This window comes from Carassius auratus, unplaced genomic scaffold (assembly GCF_003368295.1).
Source record: "Carassius auratus strain Wakin unplaced genomic scaffold, ASM336829v1 scaf_tig00012061, whole genome shotgun sequence".
NCBI classification, from domain to species: domain Eukaryota; kingdom Metazoa; phylum Chordata; class Actinopteri; order Cypriniformes; family Cyprinidae; genus Carassius; species Carassius auratus.
The window spans coordinates 1-20,404 of NW_020524256.1; the positions used below are offsets into that span (position 1 = coordinate 1).

At 37.3% G+C, this 20,404-nt stretch overlaps 1 protein-coding gene across 1 annotated transcript in view; it reads right to left on the reverse strand.

The window, feature by feature from the left end:
- Nucleotides 1-872: 872 nt before the first annotated feature.
- Nucleotides 873-20,404, reverse strand: part of LOC113073349 (voltage-dependent calcium channel subunit alpha-2/delta-1-like) — a gene marked incomplete at its 3' end in the record, with an annotated part of 47,733 nt that continues 28,201 nt past the window's right edge. Inside the window, exons 4-9 of the mRNA XM_026246273.1 lie at nt 7,121-7,180; nt 4,837-4,872; nt 4,586-4,715; nt 1,301-1,432; nt 1,043-1,094; nt 873-923 (exon numbers count right to left, since the gene is read on the reverse strand). Coding sequence (XP_026102058.1) covers nt 873-923; nt 1,043-1,094; nt 1,301-1,432; nt 4,586-4,715; nt 4,837-4,872; nt 7,121-7,180 — 461 coding nt within the window. The remainder of the gene's footprint in view (nt 924-1,042; nt 1,095-1,300; nt 1,433-4,585; nt 4,716-4,836; nt 4,873-7,120; nt 7,181-20,404) is intronic.

The following is a 20,404-nucleotide window of genomic DNA, read 5'->3' on the forward strand; positions in this document are numbered from 1 at the left end:
ACCGGAGAAGACTAAACCGCATTTAGGCTTTTTAATGTCTCCAGAACTGACTGCTGCATCAGGTTTTTATGGGTTAATAATCACTCTGTGATTCCAGCGGGAGGTATGTGGCTTTAGTGTTTAGTCATAAAGCTAAACTACATTGATTGGCTGAAGCTGATCAACACTAATGGGCTCATCATTACAGCTGGGCAATAACAGACTCAACTCTTCAAGGCCATCATTTCTAATATTACAAGGCTAAGTTCACTTGTAACCAAAAGATGATCCATAAGCATGAAAAATATACCAAATAATGACACATTCATGTGGATTTTGATGGAGGTTGTATATTTCTGGGTCATATCTGTAACTGACTTCGCAGTTACATTTGCATTATAAATGTATTCACATGCCAAGCATGACTGTAATGTGCTTCTTTATTTTGAATGCAAATATTTAATGATGAATAAGTGGGGAATTAAGGAACATTATTGTTATTATTTTTTTGCTTACAATGTTTAAAATGCGTAAATTGCTTCATTTAACACAACTATTTGCTATTTAAATGCATGCCGAAGATTTCCAATCTAAAAAAGCAAAAATTAATTTTTCATGTTTATTACTCTCACATCTCATTTGCACGTCTTTAATCAACATCTCTCTCTCTAACGTTGATGAATGACTCTAAAGCAAAACTAGCATGAGCTCTTTAAGTAGAGAATGTGGGATGTGTCACACGCACTGAAAAATTACATTCTGCTGATCAACCAGTTGCTCAAAGTGCAAAATGGAAATGGGATCAGTGATGAGAAAGACTGCTTGAGCGGCATGGTAGGTTTGTGTCAGAGAGTGTATGGGCTGTAACAGTCAATCGACGAGACTTCACTCACGCGTCCACCAGGATCAACATGTCTTTAGGTGAAGCTGCACCTTGAATATACCTGCAAACACAAAGGAGAAAACCATCAGGTGTAACCATCAGCACTTGGTACCTCTTCTCATTACCAGACAAATGTAAACTCAAGCAGCAAAGGTCTGCTCACCAGGGCCTTCGGCGTACATCATACAGTCAATCTTGTTCGGTGTGTTCCTCGTGTCAACCCATGGGGAAGCTGTGATACATTAACAAAATATGAACAAATAATAAATAATCACACTATTTAATTCTAAATGTTCAATTGTATTTAATAAAAAAATTGCTTTGGTAAACTATGTACATATGGCTGCAGTGTTTGTGTGCACTCCAAGATATGGTAAATATCTGTAAATATCGAAACTTCTTGATATTTTGGAGGTCCTGTTCATTCCAGTGCTTTACCTGGGAAGTATCGAGCCAGGCCAGAGGCACTGCCAAACACCTGCCAGAGAAGGGAAGGGTCATCCGCCTTGTTCTTCTTAAAGATGTCATCCAGACCCGCAGTCCAGTTAAGCTCATTCAGGATTATAGTGGCTGTTACAAACACAAATATAGAAGATAAATCCCAGCATCCCCACAGGTTTTATGGGACTGAACTCAAGCTGACATGTTTTCTGAGAGCTCTGTTCTAACAAACACTAAAATGAACCCCTAAATCAGGGATAAATCAATAAACTGGCTCTCCAAACTTCAGATCTCATCATGTTATGCGAAACCCGAAGTGATAAACCACTGCGGTAAAGGAAACAACAAAGTGAACTATTAGCTAATGCACTTCTAATGGAATTAAATGGAAAATCGGGCCCTTTTCCAGAGAACGTTAATAAATGGACACAATGCCTTCTATAAGTGAGAGTGATGCTGACATTTTAAAGAGCACTGGCAGAGATTGACACATCTAGCCCATGATGCCACATGACTCATTCCCAAAAAAGTTGTTGATATCTCTTTCTTCTGTGGCTTTAGTTCAAGTATTATGATACTAAATTTAATTAGAATCCACCTTGACTGACTCTGTTTGTTCCTATGGGACACAATTTACTACCCCTCAATGCACGCCTTCTCCATCACTCAAAAGCAGGGTCCATCAGAAGCCCAAAGCTACATCTCATCTTCCTCGTTTTTCAACCACTTCCTTCCAGTCATTTCTGGTATACTCATTCATTGCCTATAGTAAAGAATATGTATGGAAAAAGGATTTTAAAGTGAGAAAAAAAATATGCGCAAATTAGTTAATCATAAACAGTTTGTAGCCTAACAGCCAGCATGTTTTACCTACTGTATACACAATCTGCGATTTAAATCAGAGTTTTGTTTTGTTTTAGAAAGTCCCGCCCAAGGTAAAATCTCATTGGTCTAAAATCCTGTCCCTCAAAATTGCACATAAATTCAACACCTTCTGATTGGCTTAAACAGTGTAGTGTTTCAAATAAAAGGAAATTGCTATAAATTGCCATTTCATGCACTTTTATGACACTTACAGTCAGTAGAGCAACATCACCTTTTCACACACACACACACACACACACACACACACACACACACACACACACACACACACACACACACACACACACTTACTATACATATCATCTCTTTAAATACATGCAGACTCTATAGGTCAGAAGTCAATACTGCAAAAAAAGGCTGTCACATATATCTATACAAGACTAGTCCATGAAGGCATAATTTACTGATCCTAAAGGAAGTGCATTGGTGAATGAGAGCTGTTTATAATCATCTATGATCATCTATGTGTGTGTGTGTGTGTGTGTGTGTGTGTGTATTTGTGTGTTTTCAGTCAGATTAGATGTGGTTTCACACCCCTTCCTGTTGTTCATTCGTCAGGCTGTCAGTCTGCAGGGTTAGACACCACACACATCCTTATTAGCCAACACCCATACAACCAAATCTCTCTCTCTCTCTCTCTCTATCTATCTATCTATCTCTGTGAGTCATATCTCTATTTGCTTCTGTCTGGAAAATTAATGGAAATAACAAGATCAAAGTCCAATTACAAAATAGATACTGGAAGTGTATGGCTGTACAACAGCACTTAGGGTCCAAAATGAACACTCGCCAAGTACCAAATGTGTGGTAAAAAAAAAAAAAAAAAAACTTTCACTGGTTTAAACGAATCCGGGGCAAACAGTCAACAGAAAACCAATCGGAGCACCACAAAGCACAGCCAGAGGGATCCATGTGACAGACAAGTCATCGCACTCACACACACTCTCTGAGCATGTCTGTGTCCCATCTTAAGATTGTGATGACAGATGACACACTGCGGTTGAGGCAAAAAAGCACAGATTCATATCTTAATAAGACACAAACATACTGGCGGCCTAGAGCCCCCAATAACACACACACATATACAAATACACGAACACTTGAACAATCACCCACATTATTACATAATAATTATTATTAAATATAGAGTTACAAAAAAAAACACAGTTTGAATGGAAAAACAGAATATTGCTCGAAAGCTTCACCCAGTGGCTGTTGTTAAGTTGCACTAAGCAATGCTTCAGGACCAAGAAAATCAGGCGGAAAGCAAAAGGTACTTAGAGTAATTTGAAGTGAGTAAAAGTAGACAAAGAGAGACAGCGGGAGTCAAGAAGAGATGAGTCATATGATTGAATGTGGCTGCTTCAGTACTCATCTAGAACACAAATATCACATCAGACTCATTTGCCTGTGAAACACTCACACAAACTCAAGGCCACTGTGAGCCCATCACTGAGGAGATCAGATTTCTGCCAACATAGAGTATGATACACAGTGGCTAGCTGATTTTGACCAACTTGTAATAAAATCACAGCCAACATATACATGTGATGTTTAACATAATGCTTGAGGGACCAATGAGATTTTGGAGAGCGGAGTTACTAAACAAAATGTAACCCGAAATTTAAAATTGCAAATAAATTACTCACTCTCAGGCCATCCAAAATGTAGATGAGTTTGTTTCTTTATTGAAAAAAATGATTTGGATAAATTGCACCACTTGATCACCAGTGGATCCTCTGCAGTGAATGGGTGCCGTCAGAATGAGATTCCAAACAGTTGATAAAAACATCACAATAAAACAGACTAAATGTTTTGTGAAGCAAAAAGCAGTTTTTCTAAAAAAAAAAAAAAAAAAAAATGTCATTTTTAACTTCAAACCAAGTCCTCTAATCATACTTTTTTCTCCAAAGAAAAAGTCACCTTGTGTATCAAATCTTATTTTGACAAGATGCAATGGTTTACTGTCTTGTTGGATTTTTTTCTTAATAAACACTCAGCTTTTCATTTCACAAGACGTCATTTATTCGACTTCGTATGGATTATTATGATGATTTTATTAGATGTTTGGATTCTCATTCTGACAGCACCAATCCACTGCAAAGTGAAGTAATGCTAAATTTCTTGCAAGAGACAGAGTGAGAGCTATTCTCTTGCTGGAGGATATTGAGGCTTGTGGGGTCACTCAGGGGCCAGGAGAGCTGCGTTTGAGCTGGACTGCTCTCTAAATTTAGTCTCCAGTTTTTACCCACAAACCTCTGGCTGTCCACACCTGACACCCAGCAATAAAGCCGAGCTGTCACTGAAAGATTGATTTTATAAACTGCTATTTAGCTACCATGTAAAGTCGTAAAAAAAGAACACATGCAAAGATGCGTGTGTGTGTGGAGTACTCACAGCCCTCGTAGATATCAGTGGGAATGTGCACTGCTGTTGTGTTGTATGAAACAGGGCGTCTGAAATCAGGATCCTCTTTGAATTCTAGCTTGAGGCGGTTCTGGCGCGTTTCATTGTCATTGATGTCAAACTAGGAACATAAAAATAACCATAAACCTCTCAAACAACAACAACAACAAACACCTGGTTAATTTTCATTGCTTTGTTGTTTAGTTCATATCCAAGCATGCATTTTTAAAAAGAAACCTTACCTTGTCCTTGGCATTGTAGTAGATGGTATCATCAACCTGTTGACAAAGAGTGAACAAGACTTCAGTGTGAACAGTGAGTGAATCTGATAGTGACTGTGTATTTCCAAGTGTTTTACTTAGCTCTCTATGTGTGGTTTGTACCTAATCATTGTGCATTCACAAATGAAGTTGTTTAAATTTTTGTACTCTCTTTTTCCCAGAAGTGGTGCATGCTTTAGGTGTGTGTGTGTGTGTGTGTGTGAGTGTGTGTGTGTGTTTGTGTCTCCTCCCAGGGTTGTTCTCCTCGCAGTGTGAGGGCGCTGTCAGGACTAGCAATAGTGGGGCGTTAACAAGCAAGCTCACTATCTGACATACAGTTGCCTTGGAGACATAGGAGTGGATCATCACTGGCTGCTGCCACGTGTCCTACTTGCTTGATAATTATGTGACAGACACTCTTTTTAGGTTATGGACTACTAATCGCTGAGACATGCACATATAGGTCAGCCCTGCATGGGATCAAAACTCTTGACCTTGCAGACTGTGTCTGTAACACGATTCTACCTGCATCCCATCAATAACTAAAAAGAAAACATCTCTGTCTGTCACAACAATTGTGTTCATAACAAAGGCTTGAAGAGAAGCACCTGCTGTGACAGCTCCAAGCAGGACAGACTTTTGAACACAAAGGCGCCCACACATTTGTTTGATTTACAGTACACACTATGAGTGTAACATCTTAACTAAAACACTAGAACTCATTTTTTAACAGGTGTTATTATAATCCAATAACAATTTTCATATTATGGCCTATATAAATATCCAATGCTATTTTGTGTAAATAAATAAAATGACAACATAATTAGTTTTAAATGCTAATCTATATACTACTTTAATATTTATAATTTCAAATTAGCTTTTATGTTTTTAGATTTTCAGTTTTCATTTCAGATTTAGTTTGCTTTATACATTTTTTGTTATGTACTTTTGTCATTTTGATTATTATTCTTCTATTTAGCTTTTTATATATATAGTTTTACTTTTTGAAATGTATTATTTCAACTAAAATATAATTTTTATTCAATATTTTTCAAAATAATATTTTCAATTATTTCAGCTTAAAGCTGCGGTAGGTAACTTTTGACGCTCTAGCGGTTAATAAACAGAACTGCTTGCGTCTTGTGGAAGAACATCGTAGCCGGAACTACTTCTCTCTGTTTATGTCTATGAAGAATCATAAAGGTACTGGGTTACTCCGCCGTGGTATCCCCGAAGCAATCTAAAATAGTCTGAATATAAACACTTATTATCGGTGCACCCTAGTGATTCAGGACAAGCTAAAAACACGGTTTGGAAAATGGATTCATGGTGTACTCGCTTATTATATACATTTTTCTACATTTTGAATACAAACAAAGTTACGGACCGCAGCTCTGATTGGTTGTTTCTTACCGGGAGCGATGTATTTCTGCAAATGGCAATAGGACAACTGGGAGGAGCCAGAGGAGCTTGATTTTTTTCACAGTTATCTGTCTCATATTCTACTGTCAGGACATAATGACAGGTTTAACAAATATGTAAAAAATACATTTTTACAAAAGTTACCTACTGCAGCTTTAATTGAAATTACTAGAAATGTATTTAATAACAATGATCACAACAATATAATATACAGAATCTTAAAAATATATAAATATAAATTTTGAGATCTACAAAAAAAAAATGCATTTAAGTGAACATTAAATGAGGTCTATACATATATTATTGTGGCAAACCACCTCTGGTTGTGATCATCTGAATCTCTATATCTCTCTCTAATATTCAGATTAAAACCACTGATTAAACATGTTTTAAAACCTTTTGAGTTAAAGTTTTTAAAAAGCATTTTAAATAGTGAATCTCATCAAATACAAATTTTGATGACTCATTCAGACAATACTTGACTGACAAATCTATAACCAGACAACCAAACATTTCTCTGCAAATTAGAATTGATATTTCAGTCCATGGGAACCTGAAATGCATCAATACCAGATACAGTATCACAGATGCAACGTCTGAGACCAAGATACCAACATTTTAAAACCCAATTGATTATCTCAACATCTAAATAAGTGGATGACGTGTGCAAATGTTTCCAGTACCTGTTTTTATCCAGTAAACGACTGATTGAATACATGCCCTGGCAAAAGTTTCACAGCCTTATTTCTTCTACCTGTGTGTGTGTGTGTGTGTGTGTGTGTGTGTGTGTGTGTGTGTGTGTGTGTGTGTGTGTGTGTGTGTGTGTGAATGTGTGTAACATTACTTCAAGATCATCCTTCCACTGGTGCTCCATCTGCAGGTTTTCCGCTGCCGTCGCCAGCGCCTACAAACACAAGGAACGAGAAAGTGTTAAAGAATGCATTGATTTTTACATTTTTTAATTTTTTTTTATAAGTTGTATATGTTGGGAACACAATAGTAAATCGTGGGAATACAACAGTAATCGTGTGCACGTTTTAGTACATTGAGGGAATGGATTAGTAAATCGTGCGCACAATTTATTTATTTTTTCTTGCATGTCATGTACGGGGCTCCATAGTAATGTATATCAATCACCATCTTAAACCAGAAAATAACACAAAACCATTAGTTCTAACAATATGTGGTCATCTATATAAGAAAGTTGAACTTAATTGATTTTCTAAAATTTAATAAAAAACCCTCAGAACCAAACATTAACATCCAGACATTTTATAACACCAAATAAATGCATTAACATGACAGAGTTCCAATACAATTGGCTAATTTATTTATCATTCTTTAATGAAGGAAAATGAAGCTCTGCTTTAAACCTCCTCATCAAGGAGACACATTTTTCTCAGACTGACCTGCATTCAGCCTTTACTCCAGATTCTCTGCCTATGAGAAAACCCCACAGTGACGGCAGACTAAACTTAGACTGCACCTCAGGTCCGGTCCAGGTCTACTCAACTGATTAGGTTAATAACAGTATAATGGCATCATTTTTTAATCTGGTCTGTACTAGAAACTCACTGTACGCCTAATTTCCCTTGGGAACTTTCACATCTCATTCCTGTAACTTGTCCCGGAGCCTTTTTCTTTATGTATCTTTTTTCCTTTTAGTTTTTATTGGCTTTGAAATCAGATTGAAGATCAGGAAGTCAAGTGAATCTTGATAACCAGGAGACTAAAAGCAAATGAAGAAATTCTCATTTGATGCTCAACGCTTTTTACGTTTTAAATAAAGGCTGAAACTTAATGGTGTTTAAGGGTTTAGTGCAGAAATCGCGCTGCGACTAATAAACATAAATGTAAAATAGAAAAATTTTCACACTTTCCAATTTTTGCTATTTACAAACCATTAACTATGACTTTGCCTCAATAAACTCCTAATTTTCTGCTTATTAATAGTTTGTAAGGTAGTTGTTCAGTTTAGGTATTGGGTAGGAGGGATGTAGAACATGGTCATCCAGAATATGTGCTTTATAATACTAATGAACAGCAGATATGTTAATAAAAGGCATGCTAATAAGCAACTTAATGGTGAGAAATGTTCCCTTTACAAAAATTTTACTGAAAAAACAACAACAAACAAAACAACATAAAACATAGGAAAACATGACATTTTATAATAGAGAGAGAAGACCAAGTTGATCAGAATGATCAGAAAATATGACTTTTTTTTAAAGGTCAAGATTAATTTAGGTTTCAAACATTATTTTTTATTTTTTTGTGGTGCACTTACATTATATTTATTGCAAGAAGCATACTTACATTTATTCAGTATTTTGTAACTATGATACATTTAGTTGTTTTTCTTACAATTTGCCATTGTTGTGCCATTCATGTGACCTTTGTAAGATCTTTCTGACATGACTTGAAGGCAGCAATAAAACATTTAAAACATCAGCTTGATATCACCGCTGCCAGAATAAATGACATCAGAAGAGCACAAACACCACTAAAGCTAAATAAAGCCAATATACGCACATCTTGCATAATGGTAAAATGGCATTGAAGGCTTTTTTTATGCTGTAGGGACATAGTGGAATTTGAGAGTTTTGTGATGGTAATCCACACAAAAGGTTCACTGGAGACTCCCCATTATAATAAGACTAAAAACACAGTATTTTTAATCACTCAGTCCCTCCAGGGGAAATGAACAAAAAATTGTAACGCATGGCTAGATGATGAAACCTCTCCATCCGATTCAGACATCCCATAATAACACTGACCCCAGGGTCTATGCACTCTGATGAGCTGTTGCCATAACAACCCCAGTGGCGTGGTCTCTCTCAGTCGCATGAGGACTGGGGTGTGTGTTTGTGTGTTTGTCTTGGTGCTGACCCTTACTGTCACACAATCCAAGAACGACGTCACAATCTGAATCGCAAGAGCCTTGATCTTCAGAGAAACATGTCTTATCTCAGACTGATCAGGGTCAGCGCTAAAATTCACAGGGTCTGGAACAATGTTTTTGTGCGTGGGCCCCTCTTCCACGTGAGAAAGGTGATACTATAGAGCTGTAAGGACCCACCAGGAGGCTTCAGCAAACAAAAAATGTATTTAAAAAATATTTGGATACACTTTATTTTAAGGTGTCCTTGTTACGCATGTTAAATGTACTTAATTTTATAATAACAACTAATTATGCATTAATTAAGAGATTTTTAAGGGAAAGAAGTGGAATGTTATGCAATGGCCAAGTCAATCACCTGACCTAAATCCGATTGAGCATGCATTTCACTTGCTGAAGACAAAACTGAAGGGAAAATGCCCCAAGAACAAGCAGGAACTGAAGACAGTTGCAGTAGAGGTCTGGCAGAGCATCACCAGGGATGAAACTCAGCGTCTGGTGATGTCTATGCGTTCCAGACTTCAGGCTGTAATTGACTGCAAAGGATTTGCAACCAAGTATTAAAAAATGAAAGTTTGATTTATGATTGTTAATCTGTCCCATTACTTTTGGTCCCTTAAAAAGTGGGATGTACATATACAAACTGTTGTAATTCCTACACCGTTACCTGATTTGGATGTAAATACCCTAAAATTAAAGCTGAAAGTCTGCAGTTAAAGCACATCTTGTTTGTTTCATTTCAAATTCATTGTGGTGGTGTATAGAGCCAAAAAGATTAGAATTGTGTCGATGTCCCAATATTTATGGACCTGACTGTATATATATATATATATATATATATATATATATATATATATATATATATATATATATATATATATTAGGGCTGTCAAAAATAGCGCATTAACGACGTTAATTAGTTGTTTGTTGTTAATTACGTCAATTTTTTTTACGCATTTCACGCATGCGCAGTGTGACAAATTATTTAGGTCAGGAAAGTCGATTTCTGAATTCTCAAGATAATAAAAAACAGCGGCGAGCGCTGCGACGAAAACACCGAAGAAGCTTAAGGTTTTACCCCAGTTACTCTCAAATACATTCATGCCAAGCTCGATAAACAGAGACGACTTTGGTAGTTGATACGCTGGAGCTTCTTCCTGTTATAGCGTCCTGTGTTTCACACTGCGCATGCACATGCGCAGAACGCCTGCATGCAACGCAGCGAAAATTACAGCTGTTTGGAAAATATGCATTTTTACTTGGTTTTACTGGCACCTGAAGCCTTCAGAACGTGAAAATATCGATCCTAAAGTATTGTGGCAGAGCAAATGAACATATCCCAAAAACAAGAGTGCCCAGAGTGCAGAGGGCGCATGTTTGTGTTTCTGAGTTCATTCTTTCGAGTTTCTCTATGCATAATTTCATAGATATGTGGCTATATTTAACCACTGGTTCACCTAAAACTCTTACACTATCTGTAGTTAAATGGCATGGTTTGATATAGTGCTCAGGTAAATTTGATTAATTAAATGTTAAACTTTTGAAATTCAGAAAAAAAAGAACCACATATTGATGAATCAATACATGAAAATTATGTATCTGTGTCCTGTTATTTATCTTTTGGTACGCATTTCAGAAAAAAAAAATGGTTAGGATTCAGGTGTAATTGCAAATAGTGATTAATCATGATTAATCCACTGAAAATTCTGATTAATTTGATTAAAAAATTTAATCATTTGACAGCCCTAATATATATATATATATATATATATATATATATATATATATATATATATATATATATATATATATATTTATTCTGTTGACTGTTATCACGAAAAATGCAACTAAAGGCACCAGCATGTTCACTGATCTCAGAGGGATAAATTTCTTCCATCAACAATGATTTTTATTGAGGAACATACAGTTATTAAAACAATTCTATTATGTTTCACTGTCAATGAAGCCACTTTTTCCCCAGTACTGCACCCCAAAAACAGTAAGACATCCCTCCGACATACAGTAGGTTCATAAAATCCATCTTCCAAACCCCATCTCTTCTCACTGTTTTAGGAACTGAAAGTTTTTTATATCATTATTATTCATATTTACAGTAATTCACTTAAGCACAGTGTAAGGTTAAAGAACAGACCTGTATCAGCCATAATGAGCTGATGAATAATGAAGCACAGAAGATAAAATCTTTAACAGCACTTTTAAGGACCGCACACACTCGCATTATGTCTTGTACAGCAGCTCTCATGTACAAACACCTGATGTGCAGAACATCACTGTACATGCTGAGAACACAAACATCTGCTGCTCCTGTCTATCTACCCTTTAATTCCCAGAATACTAAGCAAAAAACAAAAAACAAGAAGATATATATATATATATATATATATATATATATATATATATATATATATATATAAAACTACAGGGAATCAACAAAGGACTAATGCACACACACACACACATGTTCACACAATTGTACAAAACTGGGTTTACACATGCCCTCTGGCTAGCATAATTACATGACTAATTACAGCGATAATTAAATAATATATATGTAGATTCTGCTTTGATGAGTGCATTTCATCATTCAAGAAAAGTAAAACAGAACATCCAGTTGATTTATTCACCGTGAATTAAAAGAAAACTACCAGACTTCTGTGTCTCTGTAACAGCCCGACATTTACCATTAAATAAGCCACATTAGGTTGGGTCTTGACAAGCTCTCCAAAAGTCAGCCAATTACCCTTTGAATCCCGCCACAGTGTTGAGGGATGATGGAAGAAATGGCGTGAAATGCTGCAGGGTGGATTCGTCACGTCTCCCTGCTGTAGTTAATGTGCGTCATTTAGTTCAGTTAGTTTAATAAGATCTGACTTCTCTTTTTGTCTCTTTTTCGTTTATTGTTTTCTTATTTCAGCAGCTGCTAAATGCAATGTACAGTATTCACTGTGTTAACGGCATTATTAAATAAGTAGTAAAAACAACACTAAAAAACAACACTAAAATATTAAACAGTCATTTATAATATTTATAATAAACGAACCATTGAACTCGGCACACCTGACGGCAACAGAGAGGTGCGTAGGAAGCAAAGACCAACAAGGTCAAAAACTGAAAAGCAAAAAAACAAAAACAAAGTTTATTTAATGACAATGTTTCGGTCACATGACCTTCATCAGGAATGTTATTCAAAGATGACATCACAGAGTACACCCCATTTAAAAACAGATTCATGACCAATCACTGTAAAGATCCATTAATTAATAACAACCCTCAATAGGTACATCATCAACTTGAAGTTCACATATACACAAACATGTCCTATAAATACATACCAACTTACTTAGCCTTATACCAAATGGTAATTATCGTATCAAAAACTGCTTTCTTTTGTCATCCAAGAACTGGAAGTATAGAATTAAAAAATATAGAATTAACTCCATTATTACCTGTATTTCAATGTATTGTTTATTTTTCAACTTAAAGCGTAAAAAACCTCTTTCTTAAAGTTGCCTGAAAGCATCCATACAGTATGTTAACCCTTCAAATGCGACTCAACAATATGGAGAGAATGAACCTCTGAAGTTCTTCGCCTACAAACACAAGCACTTGGAAAATATGTTTGTGGAAATCGAGGAGTTTTCACACCTCTGAGCACAGAGTAAACACAGATTATGAATAAGAAACTATGATCCACTCATTTTCTAATGCTCATCATGTTCAGCCTGGCAAAGACTGATGGGAGCTGGAGCCATATTGGCTTGTGGCAGAGTAAGCTGTACTGGTTTGCCAGAGTGCAACAGGAGCCATCTTGGCTCAAGGTGTGTAGAGTGTGATGCTTATTGGGGATCCACCACCTGTCACTGTTCCAAGCACAACGTGACGAAGCTGGTGTCAAGCACTACACTTCAACATACTGAAGACCAGCCTGAGGCTTTAAAACAGACGCCTCTGTTTATTGGCAAGGCAACACAAGGCATGTTTATTTATACAGCACGTTTCATACACAATGGTAATTCAAAGTGCTTCACATAAAAGAAAAGAAAATAATAACAATAATTTTTAAAAATCACAAAAATAAAACAAATAATTTGAAAATTTTGAAAATTATAAAAAAAGATTGATTTTGAAGACTTAAAATTAATTTAAAACAGTTAAGGATAGAAAATGATTATACATTGAATATAGTGCAATCAGTTCGGACATTGCACAGTGCTCATTCAATGAATGCACAGCTAAACAGATGAGTTATATGTTTTATTTGTGTATAGATTTATATGCGAATCAATTCTTGTTTTACCCAACGTCACCACTGGAATGACAAAACCTGTAAATAACTACATTGTTAAACACAAAAAAACAAAAACAAAAACAAAAACAAAACAAAAACACAAAACCAAAGCACAAAGCAATGCAAAGAATTTAAATAAAATAAAAAATGATGTCCCCACTAGGATCGTAAAACCTGAAAATATCTACATTTCTAGAATAATAATAATAAAATCATAATAAGACAAATTATACAATTAAAAAACACAATAAAATGTATTTAATAATTATTTTTTAATTATATATATATATATATATATATATATATATATATATATATATATATATATATATATATATATATATATATATATATATATATATATATATATATATATATATATATATATGTATAATGCTAACAAGTTTGAGGGGGTACTATAAAATTATTTTATAGTTTTGAAACAGTTCCATCCAGATTTTAAGAAAGCATTTCTACCATCATGAAATGGATAACTGAATGGATTGCAGTACTGTTACTGAGAAGCAATAAGATCTCACCTGTATCTACAAATTCAGAACAGATCTAAACAATTTGCCAAATCTGAAATGTAAAGTCAGAGATTCCAAGAAGAATTCAAGCGTTTATTCCAACAGCAAACTATTTAGGCTAAAATCTCCTTATTCCCTTCATAACTCTATATACGCTTAATCTCATTTCCGAACCTTAACAACAGGGCGTCTCTCAACTTCTCTCCTCTCAATCTCACTAAAAACATCAGTGAATCAACTGTAAGCTCATAACATCCCATTAAAATTTCCCAGTACAGGGTGTTTAAACAGAAGTGAAAATATCTTCCGGTACAGTCCCAGTGTGGGTGGAAAGCACTGTAATTATACAGCCAGGCATTGCTTGAGATGAGACTTTAACTACTGCCAGCTCTCACACTAGTGCTTCATTACGTCTTATATAAGGTTGGTGGAGTTTGCAGGGAGTTAGTGTGAGCCTTCTATCATTTGTTTCTTATAACATTTGTTGTTTGGAGACAGGCAGTATGGCTAAGTTTACCAGTGCCTCTATGGAGCCAGAAGTTCTGTAGCAAACAAACATAATGCACAGTATGATTGTAACATGTGAAGCTGCCAGTGACCACTATGCTTTATAGCTCAGGATATTTCCAATACAATGTGTGCTAACAACATCAAGACAAACCATGCCTCTTTCCTTTTTTCTTTTACATGTCATATATTTGACACGTGGTGCCTGTGACAGCCGTTTGTCCTCTGAGAAGCACTGGACTCTTATTGCTATTGTAATCTGACGTCATACCCTTCCTCCGTCCTTCAAGTCCTCACTCTTTCTCATAACAATGAGTGACTAATTCAGTACATTTCCCAAGGTGCATTTCTCCTTGCTACAATCTAATAAGTCAGTCTAGACATTCATAGAAACTGAGTAAGAGTACAAGCAATGTTGGAATAGAAAAACAGAGTAAATTAGATGCTTCATGATTTTGAAAAAAATTATAATAATAAAAGTAAGGCTATACACTGTATTTTTATACATTTAATGAGAGAAGGAATTTGTTTATTTTTTACTTTATTTGTATTATTTTTATATAATTTATAACTACTGGTATATATACTGTAAAGCTATAAAAGATAAAGAAAAAAAATCCACATATAAATCATTATAATTATATATATTTATACATATTATACATATATAATTATACATATATAATTAATTATATTTAACAGTTTTTTTATTATCATTACTTTTCTCGATCCTGTATAGTTTTACATAATGCATGATGAATGAAAAAATTTTTTTTTAACTGATAATAAAAATAATTTTGTACAATTTAACATTTTAAAATGTATATCTAAAAATATATAGGCTACAAATAATTGTATTTTTTTCATTAATATTATTATTATTTTTATGACCTTGATTATTTTATAGTTATTTATTTTTGTTGTCTTGTATAGTTTTACAAATACAAAAACAAATTTATATTGTATTGAAATTTTTAAAAGTATTATAAATAAACCTAAATATCACATATACTGCATACAGATACAGTAGAATGTCTCAAAGCTGATGTACTCTGTATGTATTGTATAGTCTTTGTATTATTATGGGACCAGTTAACCATAGCTGCCCTTTCCCCTTAATCAAGAGAAATAGAAAGTAAAAAAACAAAGAGTTTATTACTTAAACAACAAGAAAGATAAGGAAGTATATGTTAACAAGCTAACTGTACTGGAGTGAAACCCTATAAAACAACCCAGCGTTGTTTACTGATGTTTTCCTGAAGCTCCTTGGCCCTTCACTGCACATCATTGACAGAAAGACTGATAGTATAAGAAACGAGTGGGGAGAGGAGAGGGAATTTGGTGAAAACCGTACAGGCCCATGAGAATCTGCAATCTAGTTTCCAGAAGCTCTAATAATATTTAGCTGTCTAAGAATCAGCGCATAGAGCGGTGCATAGACCGGGCTGCTGCTGTTTTATCTGCCATATCAAAGAGAGAGCAAACAAACACCCTTCCTTTCCATCTGTTCTTTCCCTTTTGATGGATGCAAGTGACTCTCTCTCTCTATATTTCTGTGCTGCTTTTAATTTTCTACCTTCTGATGTAGCATTTAGCAGGTGGGCTCTCAGATCACTGTGTAAGCTACTCTTTTTTTCTAAAAAAAGAAGCAGATACTTTGAATTGCTAAACATGAACACACTGGATCTGTTCCAAAACATTAAGCTGCCCATAGAACTTTAAGATATAATACACACTTTCCTGACATAAAAGAGGTGTTGAGTGTAATACACTATTTTAATGTACTGAAGTAAGAAGTATCAAAAAAAGATCAACCTAAAAATGATTACTCTCAAATCTTGTGCTTGTTTTATGCTTGGTTAAGTTTTGTGGGTTTATCTTAGCAATAACATCAACTGAAAAGCAGTGTAAATTGATTCTAGTGTGCGTTATCTGTGTATAGTTCCTGCATATGAGTCACTAGCAGCTTCCATTTAAGTTTGGTTATGTAAGTACGAGGTAAACTAACTGGGTTTTTTTGCTTTTAGTTTCATCTGCATATGACACTTTTCATGAATTGGGTACAAAATAGGCTAGGCGGCTCTTAAAATTGTATTTATTTGAACTTTTTAACTTTTTTATACACTGTAAAAAATGACTTTTCAAAGGTTTAAATGAAACAAAGATTACTGGAGGATGTTTTGTGTTACTTGCAGTTTCTTTGTAATAATTTATGAAATTGACTAGCGATTTCAAAGAAAACATTATGCCACTGTTATTTTTATTTAATTAATTATTTCATTGTAACAGGCATTGAAAGATAGTACTTAAAAAAAATTAACTTCAAGGGAACAAAACAAACATTTTATTAGGTGTATATTATCTAGGTATATTATATTATATTTTATTATAAATGAGATTGCAATATTGTAATCTTGCAACCAAATCTTGAGACATGTCTAAATGTAGTTTATTTATTTAGAAATTGTCTAGAAATAAACATCAAAAAAAAAAAAATTTGAATTTACAGAAATGAAACTAAACAAATTAAAACATTAACAAATAAAAACAAATAAATCAATTAAACAGGGATGCTAATTTGCATTTACTGATTAACCTTAAATTTCCTAAAAGAAAAAATACAGATATAAAATGTTTTTGAATCTCTCTCTCTCTCTCTATAGTTGTGATGAAACGGCTGAGTCAGTTAGATCCATCTGCAGCAGATTTATTAATACAGGTGAGTTAGCAGAGAACAGCTGACATAAACTCAGGCTGGCAATGAAAAGGAACTTAAGCAGACGTTCGTAGAGAACTCAGATAATCTCCTAAATAGGGTTACAACGATCAGAGATAATAACAATACAGACCAGGGGTAAATCAAAACTTCACAAAATATAAAAGGGAATAGCAGTCAATATGAAGGGGAGAACACAAGGTGCAGGTGAAAATACTAGAAGGTAATCAAGATAATTAAGCAGGGTTAGACGGGGATGATTGGGGAGAGGGACACTGGGAAATGCAGTCCTAATATTCAGGAGAGAGGGATCTGATGCCGCCAGAGGAGGGCGTAGCAGAATATTCCATGACATAGCCCCTCCCCTGCGAGCGGCTCCGGAAGCGAGGACCAGAACGTCGGTGGGGTCTTCCTCGGGGTCTGGGAGCAGGTCGGTCAGGATGGTCACGATGAAAGCTGGTAAGTAGAGAGGGGTCCAGAATGTCCTGCGACCTGACCTCTGGTTCCTCTGGACCGTACCCCTCCCAGTCAATAAGGTAATGTAAAGCCCCACCACGTCGTCTGGAGTCCAGTACTGCTCGCACCCGGTAGGCCTCCGCACCGCCAACCTCAATGGGAGGATTCTGCACCTGTGTGTTCCCCTCCTGACCCTCCTCTCTCCTGGGGGTGACTGCGGGTCTGAAAAGAGACACATGAAAGGTAGGTGAGATTTTGTAATGAGAGGGAAGAGCCAACCTAAATGAGACCGGGGTGATCTGGTGCAGAATCTTGAAAGGACCAATGAAGCGAGGGGATAATTTCTTGCTGGGTAGTTTGAGATGGAGATCTCGGGCTGAAAGCCACACCCACTGGCCGGGACAGTACCGGGGACCCCCGCGTCGCCTCCGATCCGCATAGTGCTGATATTTGCGAATGGCCCGCTGTAAATGCACATGAGCAGCATCCCAAGTGGCCTCGCTGCGCCGAAGCCAGGAATCTACCGCCGGGAGATCGGAGGGCTCGCCCGCCCACGGAAAGAGCGGAGGCTGAAATCCAGGACACACTGAAACGGTGTCAGTCCAGTGGCGTGCTTAACTAACGAATTCTGCGCGTATTCAGCCCATACAAGGAAACGACTCCACTCCTGCTGATTTTGATGGCAATAGGTCCGTAGGAAACGAGTTAGGTCCTGATTCAACCTCTCAACCTGCCCGTTGGCCTGAGGATGGTAGCCCGAGGTGAGGCTTACGTTAATATTGAGCTTTGAGCATAGTTCCCTCCATACACGAGAAGTAAACTGAGGGCCTCGGTCAGTTACAATGTCCTCAGGAAGGCCAAAAAGCCAAAACACATAATTGAGGAGGGCCTCGGCGGTCTGTAAGGCTGTGGGAAGACCAGACAAAGGGATGAAACGGCATGATTTTGAAAACCGGTCTATTACCGAGAGGATGGTGTTGAAACCCTGGGACTGAGGAAGGTCTGTGACAAAATCCACGGCGATATGGGACCAAGGGCGTTGCGGTACCGGCAGAGGCTGTAAAAGACCAGCTGGTTTCAGGTGAGAAGACTTGACCATGTTACAGGTGGAACACTGATGAACAAACTTGATCACGTCAGCTCGAAGGGAAGGCCACCAGAAGCGATTGGAGACTAGCTGAGTGGTGGCCGTGATACCTGGATGCCCCGCGCTGGGAGTGCAATGAACCCATTGGAGGACACGGTCGCGGAGCTCGGGAGCAACAAAGAGGCGGTCCCCCGGACACTCCAGTGGTACGGGCTGTTTTTGCTGAGCTGTAGAAACCTCCGTGATGATATCCCACTGTACTGGTGCGACAATGAGAGATGAGGGCAGAATGGGAACTGGTTCAGAACACTCGTCCTTACTGTCGAACTGGCGTGAGAGAGCATCCGCCTTGCCGTTCTTAGAACCTGGTCTGAAAGTGACTCTAAAATTAAATCGGGAGAAGAAGAGAGACCAGCGCGCCTGGCGAGCATTCAGACATTTGGCGGATTTGAGATACTCCAGATTTCTGTGGTCCGTAAGCACAGTGAAAGGATGACACGCCCCCTCCAGCCAGTGCCTCCACTCTTCAAAGGCAGCCTTCATCGCCAGAAGTTCTCGATTGCCCACATCATAGTTGCGCTCTGCTGCATTGAGTTTACGGGAATAAAATGCACAGGGGTACATTTTAGCTGGACTACCATGACGTTGTGACAGAATGGCACCCACGCCCGTGTTAGAAGCATCCACTTCCACAATAAACTCTCTCTCAGGATCTGGGTGATGGAGAATGGGTGATGTGGTGAATCTCTTCTTTAAACTCTCAAATGCCGCAGTGCATTCCGATGACCAGCGGAAACGTCCTCCTCCTCCTTGGAGTAAAGAAGTGAGTGGAGCCACAATCATGCTGAAATTTCGAATGAATCGGCGGTAAAAGTTTGCGAAGCCCAAGAAGCGCTGAAGCTCTTTTACTGACGTGGGACGAGGCCAGTTAACCACAGCTTGTACCTTTTTGTCATCCATCACAACTCCGTCTGCGCTGATGATGTAACCCAAGAACGAGATCCGCGTCTGATGAAATTCGCACTTCTGTATCTTGGCATACAACTGGTGCTCGATGAGGCGTTTGAGAACAGCTCGCACATCCTTAACGTGCGTTTCAAGGTTGTCTGAATAAATCAGGATGTCGTCAATATACACAATTACACTCTGATTGAGCAGGTCTCTGAAGATCTCGTTGACAAACGCTTGAAAAACTGAAGGACTGTTGGAAAGGCCGAACGGCATGACCCGATATTGATAATGGCCGGTGGTTGTCGAAAACGCCGTCTTCCACTCATCACCCTCCCGAATACGAATAAGGTTGTAAGCATTTCGTAGGTCGAGCTTTGTGAAATATCGGGCCGTGCGGAGCATTTCAAGAGCAGCTGGGACCAGAGGCAGAGGATACCGGTATTTGACAGTTATCTCATTGAGACCCCGATAGTCTATGCACGGTCGGAGACCCCCATCCTTCTTCTTGACAAAAAAGAAACCGGCAGAAGCAAGAGATGTTGAGGGGGTAATGAAGCCTTTGGCAAGCTGTTCCTCTATATACAAACTCATGGCCTCGGTCTCTGGCTGAGATAGGGGGTATACACGACCGCGTGGTGGCATGGTACCCGGCAGGAGCTCAATAGCACAGTCA